Source organism: Balaenoptera physalus (assembly GCF_965194825.1).
Source record: "Balaenoptera physalus genome assembly, chromosome: 4".
Lineage (NCBI taxonomy): Eukaryota > Metazoa > Chordata > Mammalia > Artiodactyla > Balaenopteridae > Balaenoptera > Balaenoptera physalus.
Window position 1 is genome coordinate 59,230,779 of NC_138891.1, and position 22,845 is coordinate 59,253,623.

The following is a 22,845-nucleotide window of genomic DNA, read 5'->3' on the forward strand; positions in this document are numbered from 1 at the left end:
TGTATCAGGAAGAAGAGGAAAATCTCTCTCTCAGGATTCTAGACTTACAGTTCATATTCTCTTTACTGCCTGAAACAGCAAGTGTAAATAGAATCTTACTGTGCAAATGAAATTTTATTTTGATAGTACAGTTACTATTTAGGTAAGTGCTATTTTCCACATTGTTAGAAAAGCTTTATGTTATTACTAATTCAAATATTATCTACCTCACATTTTAAAGACATTTACTTTGCCCAAGGAAGCGTAAAATAAAAGTTATAAAATGTAAGAAGGTAGTGAATGTAAACAGAGGCAGTTTTCAAGCTGAGAGTAGTATACATCTAAAGGTTCTGAGACTTTTTAGCAACTCAGCAGTGTGCCCAGACATGCTGATTTAGGACTGAGAATGAAATATAGACTATAACACATAGTAAAGATCAGCCTTCTTTTCGAACAACACTTTTAAAAAAAATTTACATCTAATTTCATGACAGGCAAAACTGTAATATGGGAAAACATAAATAATGCTTGTAAACTGCAGGTATTTCTTAGTATTTAACTAGAGAAATGATAAACAGGACAGTTACACCTGTAATTCTGAGTTGCCATTATTTTGGTAACACAGTGACTGTAATAGCAGTTCTCAAGCTTTAGCATGCATTGGAATCACCTGGAGGTCATGTTCAACCGCAGTTTACAGGGCTCCACCCCCATGGGTTTCTGAGTCAGTAGGCGTGGGGTGGGGCTGTAGAATCATCATTTCTAACAAGTTCCCAGGTGATACTGATACTGCTGGTCCAGGGACCACACTGTGAGAACCTCTGATCCCAAAATTGACATTAAGTGCACGTAGGTGGAACTCTGGAGTTCACAAATATACCCTGATATAGGCATTTCTTTTCTTCTTTGCATGATTTTGAAAAATGCTCCACAGTTAACAGCAACCTCTTGGAAATGCCTTGGCTTTAAAAACAGCATTTTAATTGGTTTAAGCTAATTGGATTTTAGGGTATTACAGTCTCCAAAGAAGAAAGCATTTAATTCCCCCAGCTGTCGATTGCACTGAATGATCGGCACTAGGTGAAGGGAAAGAAGAAAGAATTAAATAACTCTAAAAATAATATTATGCTTTGTTCTCTTTATTCAAAATTATGACTGTGATCAAAATTATGATTTGCAAATGACTGTATTTGTGGCTGTCATTGTCCTAGCATAATTTTGTTGGCTACCCTCTGTAGCAGTTGTTGATAGCTTTTCATACAATTGCTAGAGATCTGCCATAGAAACACATTTTAAAAAAGCTCAGCATCTTTCCAAAAGAAATTGAAGGAGAAAAGGGATCTGCTTAACTGTAGAAAAGAAAAATATAACAACTAGCAGACCTTATGTAACGGCCATTAAAAGCACACTCTCTGAAGTCAGACTGCCTGGGGTCAAATCCTGGTTTACCATTTACTATTAATGGTGACCTTGGACAAATTAATCTCTATAATCCTCAGTTTTGTTTTTCTTTTTTTTTGGCTGTGTCATGCGGCCTGTGGGATCTTAATTCACAAACCCCAGGGCCCTTGGCAGTGAAAGCATGGAGTCCTAACCATTGGACCACCAGGGAATTCCCAATTCTCAGTATTCTCATCTGCCAAGTGTATATTCACTTATGGAGTCCATATAAGACTCAAGTGCAATAATTCATGTAAATAATACACACAAAATGCTCAGTACATAATAAGTGCTCAATAAAATTGGCTTTTGGGACTTCAATGGGAGTCCAGTGGTTAAGACTACACCCTCCCAATGCAGGGGGCACGGGTTTGATCCCTGGTTGGGGAACTAAGATCCCGCACGTCGGCGGCGTGGCCAAAAAAAGAAAAATAAACAACAAAAAAAATTGGCTTTTGTTATTATCATTTTTCTGGTTAGCGCTTATCAGGCATGACTTTGGAAATTCATTTAAAAATCTGTGTTTACATATATACAATGGAATATTACTCAGCCATAAAAAGAAATGAAATGGAGGTATTTGTAATGAGGTGGATGGAGTTAGAGTCTGTCATACAGAGTGAAGTAAGTCAGAAAGAGAAAAACAAATACAGTATGCTAACACATATATATGGAATCTAAGGAAAAAAAAAAAAAACGGTCATGAAGAACCTAGTGGCAAGACGGGAATAAAGACACAGACCTACTAGAGAATGGACTTCAGGATATGGGGAGGGGGAGGGGTGAGATGTGACAGGGTGAGAGAGTGTCATGGACATATATACACTACCAAATGTAAAATAGATAGCTAGTGGGAAGCAGCCGCATAGCACAGGGAGATCAGCTCGGTGCTTTGTGACCACCTAGAGGGGTGGGATAGGGAGGGTGGGAGGGAGGGAGATGCAAGAGGGAAGAGATATGGGAACATATGTATATGTATAACTGATTCACTTTGTTATAAAGCAGAAACTAACACACCATTGTAATGCAATTATACTTCAATAAAGATGTTTAAAAAAATAAAATAAAATAAAATGCCAGTAAAATTATGCTCCATAAAAAAAAAAAAATCTGTGTTTAGAACACTTTTGTTTAGTGGTTTTTACAGACTAGTTGGACTCATGCTAGAAGAGATCATCTAAACACTTGCCTCATTAAGGTGGTCAGGATATTTTTTCTTAATCAGTCAACAGACATTTATCATTGAAAGTATACAAAAAACCTGTACCTATGTGTCAAGAGAAAATTCCCAAAGTTTTGTGCAAAGGTGGGCAGCACATGGTTCCCATCTTCCCCCAACTATGAAATTCTATGTTATGGAACATCAAGGCAGATCAGGGCTGATTTTTAAAGGGAATGGACAGTCTATTAGCATACTTAACTAAAAATTATTTTTGGGACTAGCCTCAAAATGATAAAAGAATAAAAATTTGTCCTTTTTTTTCTGTCCTTTCACCATCAGCTTCTACTCTTGAATTTTGTAATTTGACAAACATTTTGTTTCTCCTTTTTGTTAGCATCCCTTATTATTTCACTTTAAAAAGTACTTGTTGAGTACCTAGTATGCATAGATTTTCTACTATGCTGAAGAGGATCTTCAGATTTCTTTCCTTCCTTTCTGCTTTCCTGCTGTTCTTGTTTTTCTGCCTTCTTTGCTTTGTTCCTTTCTTCCATCTTCCCTTGCTTTCTTCCTCATTGGCGGCTCACTGTGTGTGGCCAGGAGGGGAAAAGGGATATTGCTGTGGCTCCTGTGCTGTCTTCCGAAAAGCAAAACTGTATTTATGGTGTACTCTCTAATTGTTTCTACTAGACATAAAGGTCTTCATACTTCTTATAATCTCTCTCATCTTTCTAACTTTTCCACTGCCTCACTTATGGCTTTATGGATAGTAGACATTCAATCTCATTTGTTGAATTGAAATGGAACAAAATGCAAGCCATTAGCATTTCTAAGAGTAAGAGGTTGAGAATGAATTTGGGAGGGGAGGCACAAAATTGTGTATGGCCTCAGATCGGATGACAATCCTAATTCATCTTACAAAGTTTCTGGAGGAAAGTGATATTCTTTAAAATCACTTAACTCATATTAACCCTATAAACTAAGTAATAATCAGGGCTCGCAATGAGAAGGGAAATCGATGGTCTTGTGAGTTCTCTTAGGTGGATAAGCTAGGTGTGGCTGATAGGAGGTTTATGTGTGATGAAGAACAAGGGCTTTAGAAGCTGATGGGTGTGATTTGAATGCTGGGTCCTCTCCATTCTAGCTGAGTCACCTTGGGAAAATTACTTGTGTTCTCTAAGATGCGTTTCTCTTCTGAGAAATGGAGATAACATTAATTCCCAAGATTATTGTAAACATTTCAAATAATATATTAGAAATATCTTACATTTCTGTTAACATGCATTTCCTTTTACATTATTCCTTTAAAAATTTAGAAAACATATCTGCACTTTTAAAGTTTAGATTGTTCTGGTTTGGGATACTGCCAACTTGATGGAATTTTGACAATGTGGAAGGAAGCATTTGCTCTGCCAAAATCAGCAAAATCAGAGCGTTACAAGATTGTGACTCAGTATTTGGAGAGCCCGGCTGCCCCACCTTCTCATGAAGTCCAGCTTAGGGTGGAAACAGCCTGTCTTGGAGCGCTCCTTCCAGCGTCCAGACTTGAAAAAGAAATGCGTGAACCATCACTCTCCGGCAGAAGTTGGATTCTTTTTCTTTTGCCTCACCACTATCTCATTTATGGAAAAGCTAATTTTATATCATTACCTTCCGTGTCTTTCTTCAATTTTTCAAATGTTTTTTAATTTTTCAGATTGCATGATTTCTTTAAATAATTAACTCCAGGGAATACAAATAACACAGTTTGCATAATATCAAGAAACTTTATTCTTTAAATATACAGAGATTATATAATTTATTATAATCTCCTGCCACTCTGATTAGTATATTCAAAACACTATTTGAAAGAGACTAGTCTGTGTTTTTCTTTTTCCCCATCTTGAAAATGAACAAACATGAGAATTCTCATTGAGAGCTTTCATCCTCTTCGTGATTCTGAAATATGATTTTTGAGCAAAGCTTGTAAATAGCTCCTCACCTGTTGAACTAAGATAATTTATGTTGGCTTGAGGGAGAAGAAGACATTTCCTTGATTTTCCTATAAGCCATCTGAGTGACAGTGGAGCAGTAACAAATTTTGGTAAGCTGAAATTGTTTACTTGAATAGTTTGCAAGTCAGTTTAAGTCGAATTTTTATACCACTTCATCATCTTATTTACGTAGAGATCATATATTTAAGAGCAGTATGCTTCTAACAGTAAAAACACCTTTCTGTCTTTTATTACAAGTAGATGAATCAGTCTATTCTCTTGCTGTTCCATTTGAGTGACTAAATATTTTAGATGATTAAATCCCAAATTCATGAAATTTTCCTATTTATCCATAGGCTGGAATTAAAACTAGGAGATTATAAATTTCCTTAGTTTAGGCAAATCTTGTTAAGTAAACATGCAGTGTTTTTTAAGAAAACAATTTAAGGGATGAATGCTTTACAAATAATTGGTAACCTTCTAAAATAATTCACTATGATTTATCTAGACAGAACTATCTCAGGGCATTTTACATTATATTTTGGAGGACAAGGTTGGGAATCTCATACAAATTTTCCAAAGCACATTGTGTTCGCTTAAAGGCACACCGGTGGGTAAGTGGAAGGACAATGTGGTGGGATGAAATCAGACAACCAGCGGGAGAGTAGCAGTCATTGGAATAATAAGATAAATGCATTGTGGGTCTCCACGGCAACCGAGGACCCCAGCTGATCCTCCTCCCCTCCACCTCCGTGTGGAAGAGCCCACCTGTGCCAAGCCTCCCCCTGCTGCAGAGACTAGTGTTCTCCTGCTATATTAAATTGTTCCAGGGACTTCCCTGGCGGCGCAGAGGTTGAGAATCTGCCTGCCAGTGCAGGGGACACGGGTTCGAGCCCTGGTCTGGGAAGATCCCACATGCCGCGGAGCAAGTAAGCCCGTGAGCCACAACTACTGAGCCTGTGCTCTAGAGCCCACAAGCCACAACTACTGAGCCTGCGTGCCACAACTACTGAAGCCCGCGTGCCTAGAGCCCATGCTCCGCAACAAAAGCCACCGCGATGAGAAGCCCGCGCACTGCAACGAAGAGCAGCCCCCACTCGCCGTAACTAGAGAAGAGCCCGAATGCAGTAACGAAGACCCAACACAGCCATAAATAAATAAATAAATAAAATTAAAGAAAAATAAATTGTTCCAAGGATTCCAGTTTACGAAACAGTACCAATTATTTAGCTGAGTCTAAATCTCTAATGCACTTATCAAGAAACGTTTCTCTAATAAATGTTATCAATTTGCTTTTTAAAAAGATACATTCAGAATGAACAAAGATGAAGAAAATACATTTTCACGCTACATTTACAATTCATTAAGCTTCCCAGGGTTATTTGTTCTGGAAGTTAGCTGACTTGTTTTCCGGCTGAGCTCTGGGAGCAGTAATGCCCACCTCTGTCTCGTGGAGGGTGAGGTGCATGTGGAGGTGCTGTTAATGGCCTAGGTTTCCAGATGCCTTCCATTTCCTATCTGCGTCCTCCTGCCCTCTGCCGCTTACTGGTTGTGAGTGCGTCGACAATTTTCCTTACTCTCACTGTGCCTTAGTTTCCCCCTCTATAAAATGGGGTTAAAAAATACACTTAACTCATAGAGTCATTGGTCAGGATCAAGTGAGCTAATTAGTATGTATTAGAAGGCCTTCTCATAGCACTCAATAATGTTTGCTATTATCATAATTATCCCTTTACTCACTTCAGACAATGTATCTTCCCTCTTAGTTTCAATACCTTACCTAGTAAACTCAAGAAAATCTCTCTTGCTTATTTCATCCCACTTATTTCCAGCTGGATTGTAGATGCGTGAACGTGGACACATTTCTTAAGAGATCAAGGTTGTATCCTTGCAAAGTGTTTGAGCAAATGAAAACACTGAGGCTGACGGCCCTTCCTGGCCCAGCCAAGGTCACAGGCAAACCAGTTACATTGGAGTCGAGGGTCAAGTAGCAGACAGACAGGTCTGGTTCATGCCCTACTTCCACTGGTGATTAGTTGGGTGCCCCTGTAAAAGGATTTTGACTTTACCTAGACTCTTCAAAGACCTTTAAAGTGAGGCCAATAATAATTCAGGATTACTTGAGTATTAGATATAATATATGAAAAGCACAAGGTCCCTAATACTTAGAGGGTACGCACAAATGGTAGTTCTTAGTATTATCATGATTGCTAATACTATAATTATTTATTCCTTAGCAACAAATTTATTTTAATGTGACAGTCAGGATGCTGATGTGTGAGTACCTTGGTCTGTAGGGCAAAGTTGTGAATGAAGGCTCAAGATGTAAGTTCCTCTTCTTTGTGCCTGTTACATAAATTGTGCTAATACTGGAGTAGAACAGATTTTGTATTGGAAAATAAAGTAACAGTAAGTGGTAGAACAAGGAAAAAGTGCTAAGTACATGGTGAGTTCATTGACGCATTTTCCAGCCAAATCTATCAATCTATCTATCAATCTATCTATCAATCTATCTATCTATCATCTATCTATCATCAGTTATTTCAAGCATTGAGACAGATACTGAGTGAGAAAGCACATGAAATAGAAAATACGGAAAAAATACTTCAGATTTTTTTGGTGAAATTTTAAATATTTATGACATAAATTATCTATTAGAAAAAATAGGTGCATTGAGGAATTGGTTTTGTTACCTGTGTTGGAGGCACCAATTCCAGCTCCGCAGCTGACTCAGAGTTCAGGGCGCTTTTCCCACCACTCAGTTCTGGCTGAGATCTGTGCTCTGAGGACCTGTAAGGGACGCATGGAGGAAATTAATGTAAATCGAGAAGCAAATTCACCTAGAAACCCAGTCAAGAAATCTGGTTAATTTGGATCGTTGAGAACCATGGTAACAAAGCTCTCAACAGACTTTTGATGAAAAAGATATATATTTCCATTATGATGACCACGTTTGGAATTTAAGTGGCTGCAATGTGTTAGGTTTTATTGTCTCTGACTGATTTAGAATTCAGGTCAGTTATATGCAAAAAGTAAATAAATGCAAAACCATTTTTGTTACAGAGAGTTCTGCTTCATTAAAAAAGTAATTTTTGGGTGGGGAGGGGAGCTTCTCACAAAGTGTCTCAGTGAGATTTGATCTTTATATAGAATTTGAAATGTCATAATAAATGGAGATGTGTGACGGGCAACCGGAGTCTGAAACATGCCATCCTTTAGGAAGCTTTAAAAACATGGTAAAATTCAAGTGGCTAGTTTTTCTCATGGGCATCCATGGAATATGCTTAATTAGTGCATTATCCGACAGCGGCGATTAAGAAGGTCAGAAAGGTTACCTGTGTAGCCAAAAACATTTAATTTAACTATCATTCATGTTATACATTAAATATACACATATGTAAAAATACACATGCACGTATTTTGATTGGCTCAGTTACATGTTCAGAAAATTATCAACAAATATTGGACAAATATTGAATATTAAATTATGAATCTACCAAAATCCTTATTGGCTGAATTTTTGACAATTCAGATGAAATAATTTAGTTTTAGAAGCCACAATTATTAACATTAATAGGGGGTTATAAATGGCAGCAAGTATCTGGATTGACTTAATTCTTTGGCTATTTCAGTAGACAAGTACATGACACATAAATGGCTATTTTCTTTTTTTTTTAGTTTTCTTTTAAAATATTTTAATTTATTTTTAAAATTAAAAAAAAACTTTATACAATTTTTAAAGGTTACACTCCATTTACAGTTATTACAAAATATTGGCTATTCCCCGTGTAGTACAATACATCCTTGTAGCCTATCTTACACCCAATAGTTTATACTTCCCACTCACCCACCCCTATACTGACCCCCCAACTGATAACTACTAGTTTATTCTCTATATCTGCAGGTCTGCTTCTTTTTTTGTTAAATCCACTAGTTTGTTATATTTTTTAGATTCCACACATGTGACATCATACAGTATTTGTCTTTCTCTGTCTGATTTATTTTACTTAGCAGAATGCCCTCCAAGTCCACTCATGTTGCTGCAAATGGCAACGTTTCATTTTTTTTTATGGCTAAGATAAATGACTATTTTCTGATATTAAAATATCTTACCATAAAAGTTCTTTTGATCCAGTTCTAGATGAGCTTGATTTTCTCTCTGCCATGGGATGTCCCTTGCTATTTCGATCTCCATGAAACTTAACATCATCCCATTTTTCCAGTTGTGTTTGAATGTCTACTAAGGAGACAAGAAGGGGGTGAGGGGGACGGGGGAGAATACGAGGTGCAGAGAGAAGAAGAGACATTAACACTGAGAAGTCTTATACAAGTGAACTTTAACTGATGCTCTTCTACCCTAAGACCAAAGGCTGCAAGAAAATTAATTAAAACATGTACAGCTAAATAAATATGAGACCTATTAAGAGAAATGGGATTGCTTTTACAGTTAAACAATCAAGTATATTTTTTTACCTGAATTTATTTCAAGAGCTGTGTGCATTCTGAATTTTGTGTATGAGCCCATGGGATCTGGTAAAGAATGAGCATATGGAGTACTAACCTATCGGCCTCCAGCTAAGAGGTGGCTTTGAGGCATTTCTGGCACATTTCTGGAAAGAAATTCTGTTTAAAGAGATGAGCCTTGTTATTAAAAGGAGGTGGGAAGAAACTGGAACACTTTTTACAGGTTTGGTTATAGTCTACCTAATTTTTCACCAAAGAAGGGAATTTATAATGGGGATAGAGAGGAAGGAGGCAATGGAGAAAGTTAGTGTATGCTAGGACCATTGTCTCCCTGTGGCTTACTTCTTACAAAGAACCTGGCTGGTTCCCTCTCATGAACAGATGTGAGACTGTGAACAATCCACTTAGACAACCTTAGGGGCCAGTTTTTTCGTTTATAAAAAGGTAGGTTTGCAGTCAGTGTCCTCTAAAGTCGTTTAAACTATGAATTTTTATGACTTCTTCACAAGACATTTTGTCGAAAGCAGAGAAATGAAAGTATCATTTACGTGTTTATTATATTATATTGTAATGTATTTAACAATATATCCTTATGCATATGTATAAATTTCACTTATTGAAATGGAATCAACCTAGAACACATGGATGAGGAGGAGATAATTATAAAATTTTCCTCCGGAGAGACAGGCCTCAAAAAGTGACGCGGCAGAGGCGCGCAGATCCCGTGTGAGCAACGAGTTTGAGCAGCGTGCTGGTTCTCGTCCCTTTCTCTATGCTCTATCCTTGGTGAGCTTATCTACACCCATGACTGTGACGCTATTCATAGGCTTCTGACTTTCAAATCTCTATTTCCTGCTTGGTTCTCTTTCCTGAGTTCTAGATTTACACATTTCACAGTCCATTGGACATCCCGACAGAGAAGCTCCACAGTTTCCTCATATATAACAGGTTCAAAACTGAACTCGACAATTTCCACCTTGACATCCCGTCCCCCTCCCCGCCTTCTCCTCTTGTACCCTCATCACAGAGTTTGGCACATTCTATATCTCTTCCTTGCTGGCATGCATATATCTACCCAGTCCACAAGTCTTGTCTTTATTTATTTATTTTTGAACCCGTCTCCCTCTCACTATCCCCTCTGTCACTCTCTTACATGCCTGTATTGTCTCCCTGCCTCCATTCCTTTCTCCACACATCCAACAGAGAAAAATTTTTCTAAAATAGAATCTGTTGATGTCACTCCTCTGAGTAAAAACCCTTCAACCCTGCCCTCCCCCTTAAACTTAAGGGCCTGGCATCCAAGAACTCCCATTACCTGACCCCTGGTGACTCTCAGATTTATTTCTCAGTACTCTACCATTCTTGAATACTGTAGCAGTACTTGTATTTGCTTGAAAAGGCATCTTTCTGTGTTTGTCTACTTGTGTGTGACTCCCTTTCTCTTCTGTATCAGCAGTGCCCTGCCCCTTCCTTCCCACCTCTCTCTGATCCATATTTTTCATCTGGCAAATTCTTACTCAACCTTCAAGACTGCTCATATAGTTATAAGGCAACTTCTATAACCCCCTGGCCGGGTGAGGGGCTTAACCTGGGCTTTTCTTTATTGCAGCACATAGTACATATTTTATTATAATTATTTTAATCATTTTTCTATCTCTCCACTAGACTGTAAACTTACTAAGGGGCAGAAAGCTTATATTAGTTTTCTTTGTATTTCCAGCACATAGTATGGAACACAACAGATATTTAGAGAAATGTTTACTGAACAAATGAATAAACTAATTCATGGCCATCTAACATGTATATATCACAGTGCTAAGCAATTTTACATATATGTATATCCCCTTTAACCTTTGTAACTTTATGGATAAGTTACTAATATGCTCATTTTATGGATACTTACCCATCCATGTTTCCCTTGGCTTTCTGAAATAACTGTTACCTTTCTTTCTCTTAAGAAAGGAGAGCTTAATTGACTGGTTCCATGAGCTGAGGTTAAGGTCTCCTGTCTCAGGACGATGTACAGTGGAGAGAAGTACAGGCTTTGAAGTTAATTAGAGCTTGGCTCAAGTTCCAGCTCTTCCTCATACTAACTGGGATCTTGGGCAAGTTATTTAAATTTGAAAATTTGGTTCCTCATTCATTTCAAAGAGTTGTGATGAATTAACAGGCTAATATATGTAAATCATGTAGCACAGTTCTGGACATTGTAAGTCATCAGTGAATGGTAGCTGTTATTATTGTATTGGACGTATCCCCACACATGTTACATGTTATTGTTCCTTCTGGCTGTGCCCGGACCTTGAGTTAGAGTTTTATCTGTCTAGACTCTCTTCCCCTCTAGACTGAATTCTCCTAGAGAGCAAGATTCGTGTCTTATTTTTATTGTAACTCCAGTGCCTAGTGTGGTACCTGCCATCTATCAGAAACTCAATACACATGGGTTGTATAAATAAATATAAATCCACACCAGTTCTGCAGAGTTGAGCTCCCCAACTGCTATTTAATCTAAGCACAAAGAAGTGTGTCCTGTCCAGTTTCCTACATAGAATTAATCTTTTCTACTGCTTTGTCCATGGTTTTAATGTCATTTGTAGAACTTCCTTGCTGTATTAAGCACGAGTGAACAGCAGCAGACACAAGCTATTGCCTTACCTAAGTCTAGGGATGCCGTCTCTGAGTTTCGGAGTGCCTGGCCTCTCTGCTCAGCATCCGCACTGATGAGGTCAGGCCCATCAGCCTTTTTCTTGAGGGATGAGGTTTTCGATGAGGCCTCCAACTTCTTGGCTTTGGTTTGGGTTTGAGAGACGGGTTCACTCAGGTCAAGGAGATCTAAACCTGTGGTCAATACTACCAAAGATGGAAGAGGTTAAGAGAAGCTCACTCACTGCTCTGAGATTATTTTTTAAAAATAGGTTTCAGTTGGGTGCAGAAGGATTTTGCGTTTGTAGTGTAGGTTAGAAGAACCAAATTAAGTTAGCTCACCACTGATTTATAAAAATAGTTTGTATTTAGACTGGGAAGCTTGCTGCATGTTCTCCTTTATTTGGCATGGTAGAAATCTGCAGAACAGGACTTAGACCAGCCTCACCAGTGATGAAGGTTTGAAAGGAATTAAAATGATAAAATTGAATCTGAGTTCAGGTACTATTTACTTTATGGCTTTGCTTTATTTTTAAAGAGGTTTATTTCAGAGTGCAGTTTTTCCAGAGCAGAGTCAATCTATCATATTCAGAGAGATGCTTGCAAAACAGTGATGAGGAAGATTTGGTAACGTTTCTGAATGTCTCTGTGCTTTCATTTCAAACTACTAAAGTATCCAGGGTATAAAGGAATGCTGTTAATAATCTTTTATTTAATTAAGCAGTTCAATCAGAAAACGGCTTGCTGTTTGGGCTCACACTAGAGAGGTATTTTATAATCCATAGTTAATGAATAGGGTACACATGTTAATGCCTTTGCTGCTTAATATGCAAATTTAAATTTCAGTGTAACAAACCATAAAATGGTTACACTTTTACTTCCCAGCAGGTTGATTACATTGTGTTAAATACTCTAATGAAGGCAGAAATAATAATTTGTTCAAATGCAAACTAGGCAAATGAGAATTAAAAAGGCAAGCTCTGTAACTCTTCATTCTTCTTTCTCTGAAGTGCAAGTGTTTGACTAGCTCATTGTGAGAAATGGAAAATTCCTATTAGAAAAAGTCCCTCCAGCCCTCCCTCTCTTTCAGCCCTGGCACCTGGGGGGCTGGCTTCTGAACTGGCCTGATGGCTTCCTGACCTAGGGTCTCTTCACCCGGCTAGCTTAGGAAAGCCACTCAAGTGACAGGGACACTCCTTGTGCTAACCCTTCCCAGCACCGTCTGCAACCGCGGCACCTCTCCTCCTGCTCTTGCATCTCCCGGCTTGTCTCTTGGTAGGAAATGGATTTTTGTTGACATCTCAACACTCTTCCATCTACTTCCCACTTGCATTCAAGGCAGGGTCAGAGCTTAATTAATTTCACAACCAGGATTTCTTTAGTACTGAACTTTGAGCTCCTCATGAGCTAACCATCCTACGGGATTCTTAAGACAGATGTCAAGCTTTACTCTCAGTAACGTGGCTTTCTGATTTCAGTTACAAATTACAACGGATGGATGTTAATGGCGAAGGGGAAAGACCTGGCTCTACCACTGCTTAGCTGTGTGACTTGGAGTAAGCTTCTTGACCTCTCTGAGTTTCAGTGTCCTCATCTGAAAAATGCAGAATTAAGTCTGTCCTTTAGGTATGATACGAAGATTGAATTATCTAATCTATAAATCAAATATATGAAGTGCCAGGCATACTGCAGGTATTCAATAAATGTTATTTCCATTCTTTGGTGGCCAATTTGTGATGCTTTTCTTTCCTTTTCCTTGTTCTTGCTCTCCTATTTTCCCCACTCCTGTCTGTTTCAGGCAAGAATCAGATCCATACTCCGACAGAAAGAGGAAACACCACTGGGAATAAAATGGAGGATGAGACAAGATATTGGCTCTACAGAAGATGCTATGAAGTAAATTTTTCATAAAAAGGCCTGAAAGTGTCATCTCATCTGAGCTTATCTCATCCCAGTCTTCCTGAGGAGACAGGAACCACTTTCCAATGCAAGGTGCTCTGAGCTATGCGGAGTATTTTGTGGCCAGCAAGTACTTGAATGTGGGGGGAAAAGAGTAGCTTTCAGAGCTCAGCTGCCTGGCTTGACGTCTAAAATTTAAACGCAGCAAGCAGCCAAGGTAGGCTAGGATGCCACACATTTCATATCCTTTGAATGTTTAAATAGAAATTTCCAGGCCACTGTTGTGTTGGCAGGGGTTCTAGGCCCACCGTGATTTCCTTGTAACAGAAGGAAGGAAGTGGATAACAGTCTCTGGAATGCCATATATGTCTTTTTACTAATTGCACAAACAATTAAGAATTAGTCACTTGCTCCTACACTTCTTTTAGAAACAAATTACATAGGACTCGAGTCTGCTTGCATATAGGAAGTACATTTGTTACAGAATAATAACTGATGAGTATTAATTTAATTCTATATCTTTCTTACCATTCAGAATAAATGAATTACTCAAAGACTGAATTGCGAATTCAAACTTGGCTCAGTAACGTTTTTTCCCCTCCAAACTGTCCTCAGCACTTCCTGCGTTTGTTCTGAGCCCTCTGTTCCTTTGTTCTTCTCCCAGCAAATGTGAAACAACTGCTTGGCACAGACAAAAGGCCCTATTTGTTATAGTTGATGAAGGGGGTGCCTTGGAGGTTGAATGGCAAGCTTGAAGCTGAGAGAGTCCCTGGGGAACACAATTTCAAAAGCATAGAAGGATGTGTTCAGCCTTTCACTTTATGAAGACAAATCTCATTTTAGTGTGTCAGTGTGTGTGTGTGTGCGTGCATGTGGTGTGCACTTTAGTTAAGATAAAAATAAAGGGTCTCACTGTTTCATATGGGGTTCGAAGATAGCATAGCTTAGCATGGAAGGGGGTGTCTGCTCTACTGATTTCTTAATCTGATTTTAAAGATTCTCTTAGGCACATGAAGGTTTGTGTCCCAGAATTTGTGTTTAAATTAAAATAATCATCTGTTATAGCGGAAGTGAAATTGTGTGTGTACAATTGTGTGAGAGAGACAGAGAGAGTGAGTGAGAGAGAGAGAGGAGAGAAGGAAACAGAGAGTGACTTGAAGATGCTATGCTGTTGGCTTTGGAGACAGAATATGGGGCCACAAACCAAGGAATCCTGGGTACCATGAAAAAGGCAAGGACATGAATTCTCCTTTAGAGCCTCCAGAAGGAATGCAGCCCTCCTGACACCTTGATTTTAGGACATCTGAGTTCCAGAATTGTAGGATAATAAATTTGTGTTGTTTTAAGCCACTGAATTTGTGGCAATTTGTTACAGCAGCAATAGGAAAATAATATAACTGGTAGGTCAGTGTCCATAGAGGATTCAAACACAGTCCCATCACCCCCAAGCCTGTGCTCTTCACCATTTCTCTCTAGACTTGATGTGAACTTGGAAGCAATGTGCTGACCCTGTTGATGTGGCTTTGATTATTTTTTGTTTAGCTACCAATTATTTGCCAGTTTGGGTAGTCTGAGGCATAATTTAAATAGTTGGCAATCTCAAAAACTTTTTTTTTTTGATAACAATTCCACTGGGTGGAATTTCCTGAAGATAGAAGATGTAATATGTTATATAAGTATTTGTTTCTCTCTCAAGGACACATGATTGAAGATCACAACCTATTGAACTGGAAGGCTCCCACAGGGCACTGAAGATGTTTATGAATATTAGATTACTTGGGCCCTAGGAGGTGAGGCTGCTTAGAATAGTTAGGATAAAGTAGCACCTATTGTGAAGCACTGATTTGATACTTTAATGGTAAGTACAATGCTATTAACACCACTACTGTATAATGAGCCTCAGATTTGCAGTGACTTTCTCTAAAGGAATAAATCTACAAGGAGTGGTCAGAGAGGACAGACCATGGACAGCCCTGACTGGGGCAGTCACAGAATGTGCTGCAAGGAGCTGATGGGATCCCTGTTCTGATGTGTAAGCTACACTGGCATTCCAGAAAACATGGAATTCTTTAACATAATGCTTACAAAGCAAACTCCTTTAGGAAGGATTTTGCCAGTGATGTCAAATAGATAAACTGGACTTAAATAATTTAACCAACTTTTGCCTTTTTATTGGAATACATAATTAAAGCTACTTCCCAAATTTCTAAGTTCTCTAAAGAGGCATGCCATTGGGTTCATGGCTATTTGGGTTATATAAAAATGTATTTGGAAAAATTACACTAATTCTGCAGTTAAGATATTTAATTAGGTGGCTGTGATGGCATTGTGAACTTTGTTAAGGATATCTTTTCCCCTATAGATAGGGGTCTCTTTGATAGGTACACAGGTCCTATACCAAGGAGTGATACTATTATTTTTTAAATCTTGAAAAATGTTTCTATAGTAACTGTCCACTTAATAGCTCAAGATTATGGATAAATTATTTTTAGATTATGTAGATTGATAAATGTAAACCAAGGACCCCCTATTCTTCTTGCTTTTCAGAAGAGTCTTTCCTGTACTTTGACATATATTATATTTTTTGGAGATTATAGAACAAGAAGTTATTATTGCAACTTTTATAGTAATTACTTGTCCTATAACATAATCAGTATCTTAAAAATATCTATTTTCTAGTTACTGTCAGAGCATTTTTTACATGCATCTGTGTATAATATATATTTGCCATTTAAAAATCAAGGATATTAGCAATCTTGGTCTACCTACCATTTAGGGACACAGTTTAAGAGGGTCGAGGAATTAACTGTCTATCTAGATTACAGATGAATAAAAGATAATTTAGGATGTTAATGGCAAAAAAACGGAAAACATCCTTATTTGATCAGCTTGAAGTTATCATCACTGGATGACAAAAGTTAATTTTACTGTAGAAACAAGCAGAAAGTAAAAAAAAAAATTGAAATACTTAAGAACAAAATTACAATTTAGATCTTCTATGAGGTAGAAGATTGATATGTTCTTTTAGGGTCAGAGAGAAAAAACCCTGCATTTGACTGACCTTTGGAAGAGATAATTGCTATATTGTTTACTTTGTGTTAAGTTATATAAGAACTATATTCCTTATATATTTAAAGAGTTGTCAAGATGGTGGCACACTGGATTTATTTTTTCATTGGAAGAAAATGCCGAGTATAAAAGCCTCTCATCTTAATACAAGGTTCTTCAAATTTCTATTTGATTGACTTGGTACAACTTAAAGCAGGTTCTGCCCCATATTTTACTCCAAGATTGTTTACTATCCATTCCTTAAGTGTAAAGACATACATAACGCTTGGGATGTAATAGACACGTAATGTTCAATGACTGTCCTGATTTCACAATGTAATTTCATACTATTCTGAAATGATGTTCCTTTAAAATGACTATTTATTAAAAATTTGGACAGAAAATGATAACTATACCTTTTGCCCAGAAACTTTAGCTATAAAATTATTGGACCATGTTAGAATTCTTTCCAAGGTGTTCGTATGCTAAAGTTTTTCCTTTTTAAAAATGTATAATAATGTGAATTATGTTGCATATTGAGATATAAATTGTGGGTCTGGAATAATTTTAGAAAAGAACTATAATCCTCAGAGATTAACAAAAATATAGTGTTTCTGCCTTGACACACATATATATATATATATATATATTTTTTTTTTTTTGACAGAAAAGAAGATAAAAAATATATTTAAAAAGAGCAACAGTCAACGTGGTACAAATAAAACAAAGACTAAGATGATTAAATTTAATAATTCTAGTAAATATGTTAAAATTGAGTAAATATTCCAATTATCACAGAAAAATTGTCAGAGTGAATTTTCTTTTTTTTTTTTTTATGGTTTGAGCAAATATTGCAGTTCTGCAACAATGCTGATTTTATTTGTCAAATTTAAATTCTCCTAAACACATAGCTCTAGAATGCTCTTCTGTTTAGGTTACATATGGGCACCATATTTAACTGTCCAATTATCTTTTTTCTTTACATCTTTATTGGAGTATAATTGCTTTACAGTGGTGTGTTAGTTTCTGCTGTATAACAAAGTAAATCAGCTATACGTACACATATATCCCCATATCTCCTCCCTCTTGCGTCTCCCTCCCACCCTCCCTATCCCACGCCTCTAGGTGGACACAAAGCACTGAGCTGATCTCCCTGTGCTATGTGGCTGCTTCCCACTAGCTATCTATTTTACATTTGGTAATGTATATATGTCCATGCCACTCTCTCACTTCATCCCAGCTTACCCTTCCCCCTTGCTGTGTCCTCAAGTCCATTCTCTATGTCTGCGTCTTTATTCCTGTCCTGCCCCTAAGTTCTTCAGAACCATTTTTTATTTATATATTTTTTAGATTCCATATATATGTGTTAGCATACAGTATTTGTTTTTCTCTTTCTGACTTACTTCACTCTGTATGACAGTCTCTAGGTCCATCCACCTCACTACAAATAACTCAATTTCGTTTCTTTTTATGGCTGAGTAATATTCCACTGTATATATATGCCACATGTTCTTTATCTGTTCATCTGTTGATAGACACTTAGGTTGTTTGCATGTCCTGGCTATTGTAAATAGAGCTGCAATGAACATTGTGGTACATGACTCTTTTTTTTAAAAAATAAATTTATTTTATTTATTTATTTTTGGCTGCATTGGGTCTTCGTTGCTGAGCTTGGGCTTTCTCTAGTTGCTGTGAGCAGGGGTTACTCTTCGTTGCAGTGCACGGGCTTGCGGTGGCTTCTCTTGTTGCAGAGCACAGGCTCTAGGCATGCGGGCTTCAATAGTTGTGGCTCACGGGCTCTAGAGCTCAGGCTCAGTAGTTGTGGCACATGGGCTTAGTTGCTCTGCGGCATGTGGGATATTTCCAGACCAGGGCTCAAACCTGTGTCCCCTGCATTGGCAGGTGGATTCTTAACCACTGTGCCACCAGGGAAACCCCCATGACTCGGTTTGAATTATGGTTTTCTCTGGGTATATGCCCAGTAGTGAGATTGCTGGGTCATATGGTAGTTCTATTTTTAGTTTTTTAAGGAACCTCCATACTGTTCTCCATAGTGGCTGTATCAATTTACATTCCCACCAACAGTGCAACAGGGTTCCCTTTTCTCCACACCCTCTCCAGCATTTATTGTCTGTAGATTTTTTGATGATGGCCATTCTGACTGGTGTGAGGTGATATCTCTTTGTAGTTTTGATTTGCATTTCTCTAATGATTAGTAATGTTGAGCATCCTTTCATGTGTTTGTTGGCAATCTGTATATCTTCTTTGGAGAAATGTCTATTTAGGTCTTCTGCCCATTTTTGGATTGGGTTGTTTGTTTTTTGGATATTGAGCTGCATGAGCTGCTTGTATCTTTTGGAGATTAATCGTTTGTCAGTTGCTTTGTTTGCAAATATTTTCTCCCATCCTGAGGGTTGTCTTTTTGTCTTGTTTATGGTTTCCTTTGCTGTGCAAAAGCTTTTAAGTTTCATTAGGTCCTATTAGTTTATTTTTATTTCCATTTCTCTAGGAGATGGGTCAAAAAGGACCTTGCTGTGATTTATGTCATAAAATGTTCTGCCTATGTATTCCTCTAAGAGTTTTATAGTGTGTGGCTTTACATTTAGGTCTTTAATCCATTTTGAGTTTATTTTTGTGTACGGTGTTAGGGAGTGTTCTAGTTTCATTCTTTTACATGTAGCTGTCCAGTTTTCCCAGAACCACTTACTGAAGAGGCTGTCTTTTCTCCATTGTATATTCTTGCCTCCTTTATCAAAAATAAGTTGACCATATGTGTGTGGGTTTATCTCTGGGCTTTCTATCCTGTTCCATTGATCTATATTTCTGTTTTTGTGCCAGTACCATACTGTCTTGATTACTGTAGTTTTGTAGTATAGTCTGAAGTCCAGGAGCCTGATTCCTCTAGCTCCGTTTTTCTTTTTCAAGATTGCTTTGGCTATTTGGTGTCTTTTGTGTTTCCATACAAATTGTGAAGTTTTTTGTTCTAGTTCTGTGAAAAATGCCATTGGTAGTTTGATAGGGATTGCAAAGAATCTATAGATTGCTTTGGGTAGTATAGTCATTTTCACAATGTTGATTCTTCCAAGAACATGGTATAACTCTCCATCTGTTTGTATCATCTTTAATTTCTTTCATCAGTGTCTTATAGTTTTCTGCATACAGGTCTTTTGTCTGCTTGGGTAGGTTTATTCCTAGATACTTTATTCTTTTTGTTGCAATGGTAAATGGGAGTGTTTCCTTAATTTCTCTTGCAGATTTTTCATCATTAGTGTATAGGAATGCAAGAGATTTCTGTGCGTTAATTTTGTATCCAGCTACTTTACCAAATTCATTGATTAGCTGTAGTAGTTTTCTGGTAGCATCTTTAGGATTCTCTATGTATAGTATCATGTCATCTACAAACAGTGAGTTTTACTTTTCCTTTTCTGTTTTGGATTCCTTTTATTTCTTTTTCTTATCTGATTGCTGTGGCTAAAACTTCCAAAACTATGTTGAATAATAGTGGTGAGAGTGGGCAGCCTTTTCTTGTTCCTGATCTTAGCAGAAATGGTTTCAGTTTTTCACCACTGAGAACCATGTTGGCTGTGGGTTTGTCATATATGGCCTTTATTATGTGAGGTAAGTTCCCTCTATGCCCACTTTCTGTAGGGTTTTATTTTAAATATGTGTGGAATTTTGTCGAAAGTTATTTCTGCATTGATTGAGATGATCATGTGATTTTTCTCCTTCAATTTGTTAATATGGTGTATCACATTGATTGATTTGCATATACTGAAGAATCCTTGCATTCCTGGGATAAACCCCCCTTGATCATGGTGTATGACCCTTTTAATGTGCTGTTGGATTCTGTTTGCTAGTATTTTGTTGAGGATTTTTGCATCTATGTTCCTCAGTGATATTGGCCTGTAGCTTTCTTTCTTTGTGACATCTTTGTCTGGTTTTGGTATCAGGGTGATGGTGGCCTTGTAGAATGAGTTTGGGAGTGTTCCTCCCTCTGCAATATTTTGGAAGAGTTTGAGAAGGATAGGTGTTAGCTCTTCTCAAAAGGTTTGATAGAATTTGCCTGTGAAGTCAACTGGTCCTGGGCTTTTGTTTGTTGGAAGACTTTTAATCACAGTCTCAATTTCAGTGCTGTGATTAGTCTGTTTATATTTTCTATTTCTTCCTGGTTCAGTCTCGGAACGTTGTGCTTTTCTAAGAATTTGTCCATTTCTTCCAGGTTGTCCATTTTATTGGCATAGAGTTGCCGTTAGTAGTCTCTTAGGATGCTTTGTATTTCTGTGGTGTCTGTTGTAACTTCTCCTTTTTCATTTCTAATTCTATTGATTTGAGTCCTCTCCCTCTTTTTCTTGATGAGTCTGGCTAATAGGTTATTAATATTGTTTATCTTCTCAAAGAACCAGCTTTTAGTTTTATTGATCTTTGCTATTATTTCCTTCATTTCTTTTTCATTTATTTCTGATCTAATCTTTATGATTTCTTTCCTTCTGCTAACGTTGGTTTTTTTTTTGTCTTCTTTCTCTAATTGCTTTAGGTGTAAGGTTAGGTTGTTTATTTGAGATGTTTCTTGTTTCTTGAGGTAGGATTGTACTGCTATAAATTTCCCTCTTAGAATGCTTTTGCTGCATCCCATAGGCTTTGTGTCGTCCTGTTTTCATTGTCATTTGTTTCTAGGTATTTTTTGATTTCTTCAGCGATCTCTCGGTTATTAAGTAGTGTATTGTTTAGCCTCCATGTGTTTGTATTTTTTCACAGATTTTTTCCTGTAATTGATATCTAGTCTCAGAGCATTGTGGTTGGAAAAGATACTTGATACGATTTCAATTTTCTTAAATTTACCAAGACATGATTTGTGACCCAAGATATGATCTATAGTGGAGAATGTTCCATGAGCACTTGAGATGAAGTGTATTCTTGTTTTTGGATGGAATGTCCTATAAATATCAATTAAGTCCATCTTGTTTAATGTATCATTTAAAGCTTGTGTTTCCTTATTTATTTTCATTTTGGATGATCTGTCCATTGGTAAAAGTGGGGTGTTAAAGTCCCCAACTATGATTGTGTTACTGTCAATTTCCCCTTTTATGGCTGTTAACATTTGCCTTATGTATTGAGGTGCTCCTAAGTTGGGTGCATAAATATTTACAATTGTTATATCTTCTTCATGGATTGATCCCTTGATCACTATGTAGTGTCCTTCTTTGTCTCTTATAACATTCTTTATTTCAAAGTCTGTTTTGTCGGATATGAGAATTGCTACTCCAGCTTCCTTTTGATTTCCATTTGTATGGAATATCTTTTTCCATCCTCTCACTTTTAGTCTGTAATGTGTCTCTAAGTCTGAAGTGGGTCTCTTGTAGACAGCATATATACGGGTCTTTTTTTTTGTATCCATTCAGCCAGTCTATGTCTTTTGGTTGGAGCATTTAATCCATTTACATTTAAGGTAATTATCGGTATGTATATTCCTATTACCATTTTCTTAATTGTTTTGGGTTTGTTATTGTAGGTCTTTTCCTTGTCTTGTGTTTCCTGCCTAGAGAAGTTCCTTTAGCATTTGCTGTAAAGCTAGTTTGGGGGTGCTGAATTCTCTTAGCTTTTGCTTGTCTGTAAAGGTTTTAATTTCTCCATCAAATCTGAATGAGATCCTTGCTGGGTAGAGCAATCTTGGTTGTAGGTTCTTCCCTTTCTTCACTTTAAATATGTCCTGCCACACCCTTCTGGCTTGCAGGGTTTCTGCTGAGAAATCAGCTGTTAACCTTAGGATGATTCCCTTGTATGTTATTTGTTGCTTTTCCCTTGCTGCTTTTAATATTTTTTCTTTGTATTTAATTTTTGATAGTTTGTTTAATATGTGTCTTTGTGTGTTCTCCTTGGTTTTATCCTGTATGGGACTCTCTGCACTTCTTGGACTTGACTGACCATTTCCTTTCCCACTTTAGGTAAGTTTTCAACTATAATCTCTTCAAATATTTTCTCAGTCCCTTTCTTTTTCTCTTATTCTTCTGGGACCCCTATAATTCGAATGTTGGTGTGTTTAATGTTGTCCCAGAGGTCTCTGAGACTGTCCTCAATTCTTTTTTTTTTTTTTTTAACATCTTTATTGGAGTATAATTGCTTTACAATGGTGTGTTAGTTTTCTGCTTTATAACAAAGTGAATCCGTTATGCATATACATATGTCCCCATATCTCTTCCCTCTTGCATCTCCCTTCCTCCCATCCTCCCTATTGTCCTCAAT

The 22,845-nt window shown here is 37.4% G+C and overlaps 1 protein-coding gene across 13 annotated transcripts in view; it reads right to left on the reverse strand.

Moving 5' to 3' along the window:
• Positions 1 to 22,845, reverse strand: part of PEX5L (peroxisomal biogenesis factor 5 like) — a 246,584-nt gene that overhangs the window by 75,072 nt on the left and 148,667 nt on the right. For 11 of the 13 annotated variants that reach the window (XM_082461401.1, XM_082461408.1, XM_082461409.1 and 8 more), the window contains 3 exons: positions 11,671 to 11,865; positions 8,665 to 8,791; positions 7,245 to 7,341 (listed from right to left, as the gene is read on the reverse strand). In XM_082461401.1, the coding sequence (XP_082317527.1) occupies positions 7,245 to 7,341; positions 8,665 to 8,791; positions 11,671 to 11,865 (419 nt within the window). The remainder of the gene's footprint in view (positions 1 to 7,244; positions 7,342 to 8,664; positions 8,792 to 11,670; positions 11,866 to 22,845) is intronic. The other 2 variants (XM_082461405.1, XM_082461402.1) reach the window with 1 other exon arrangement.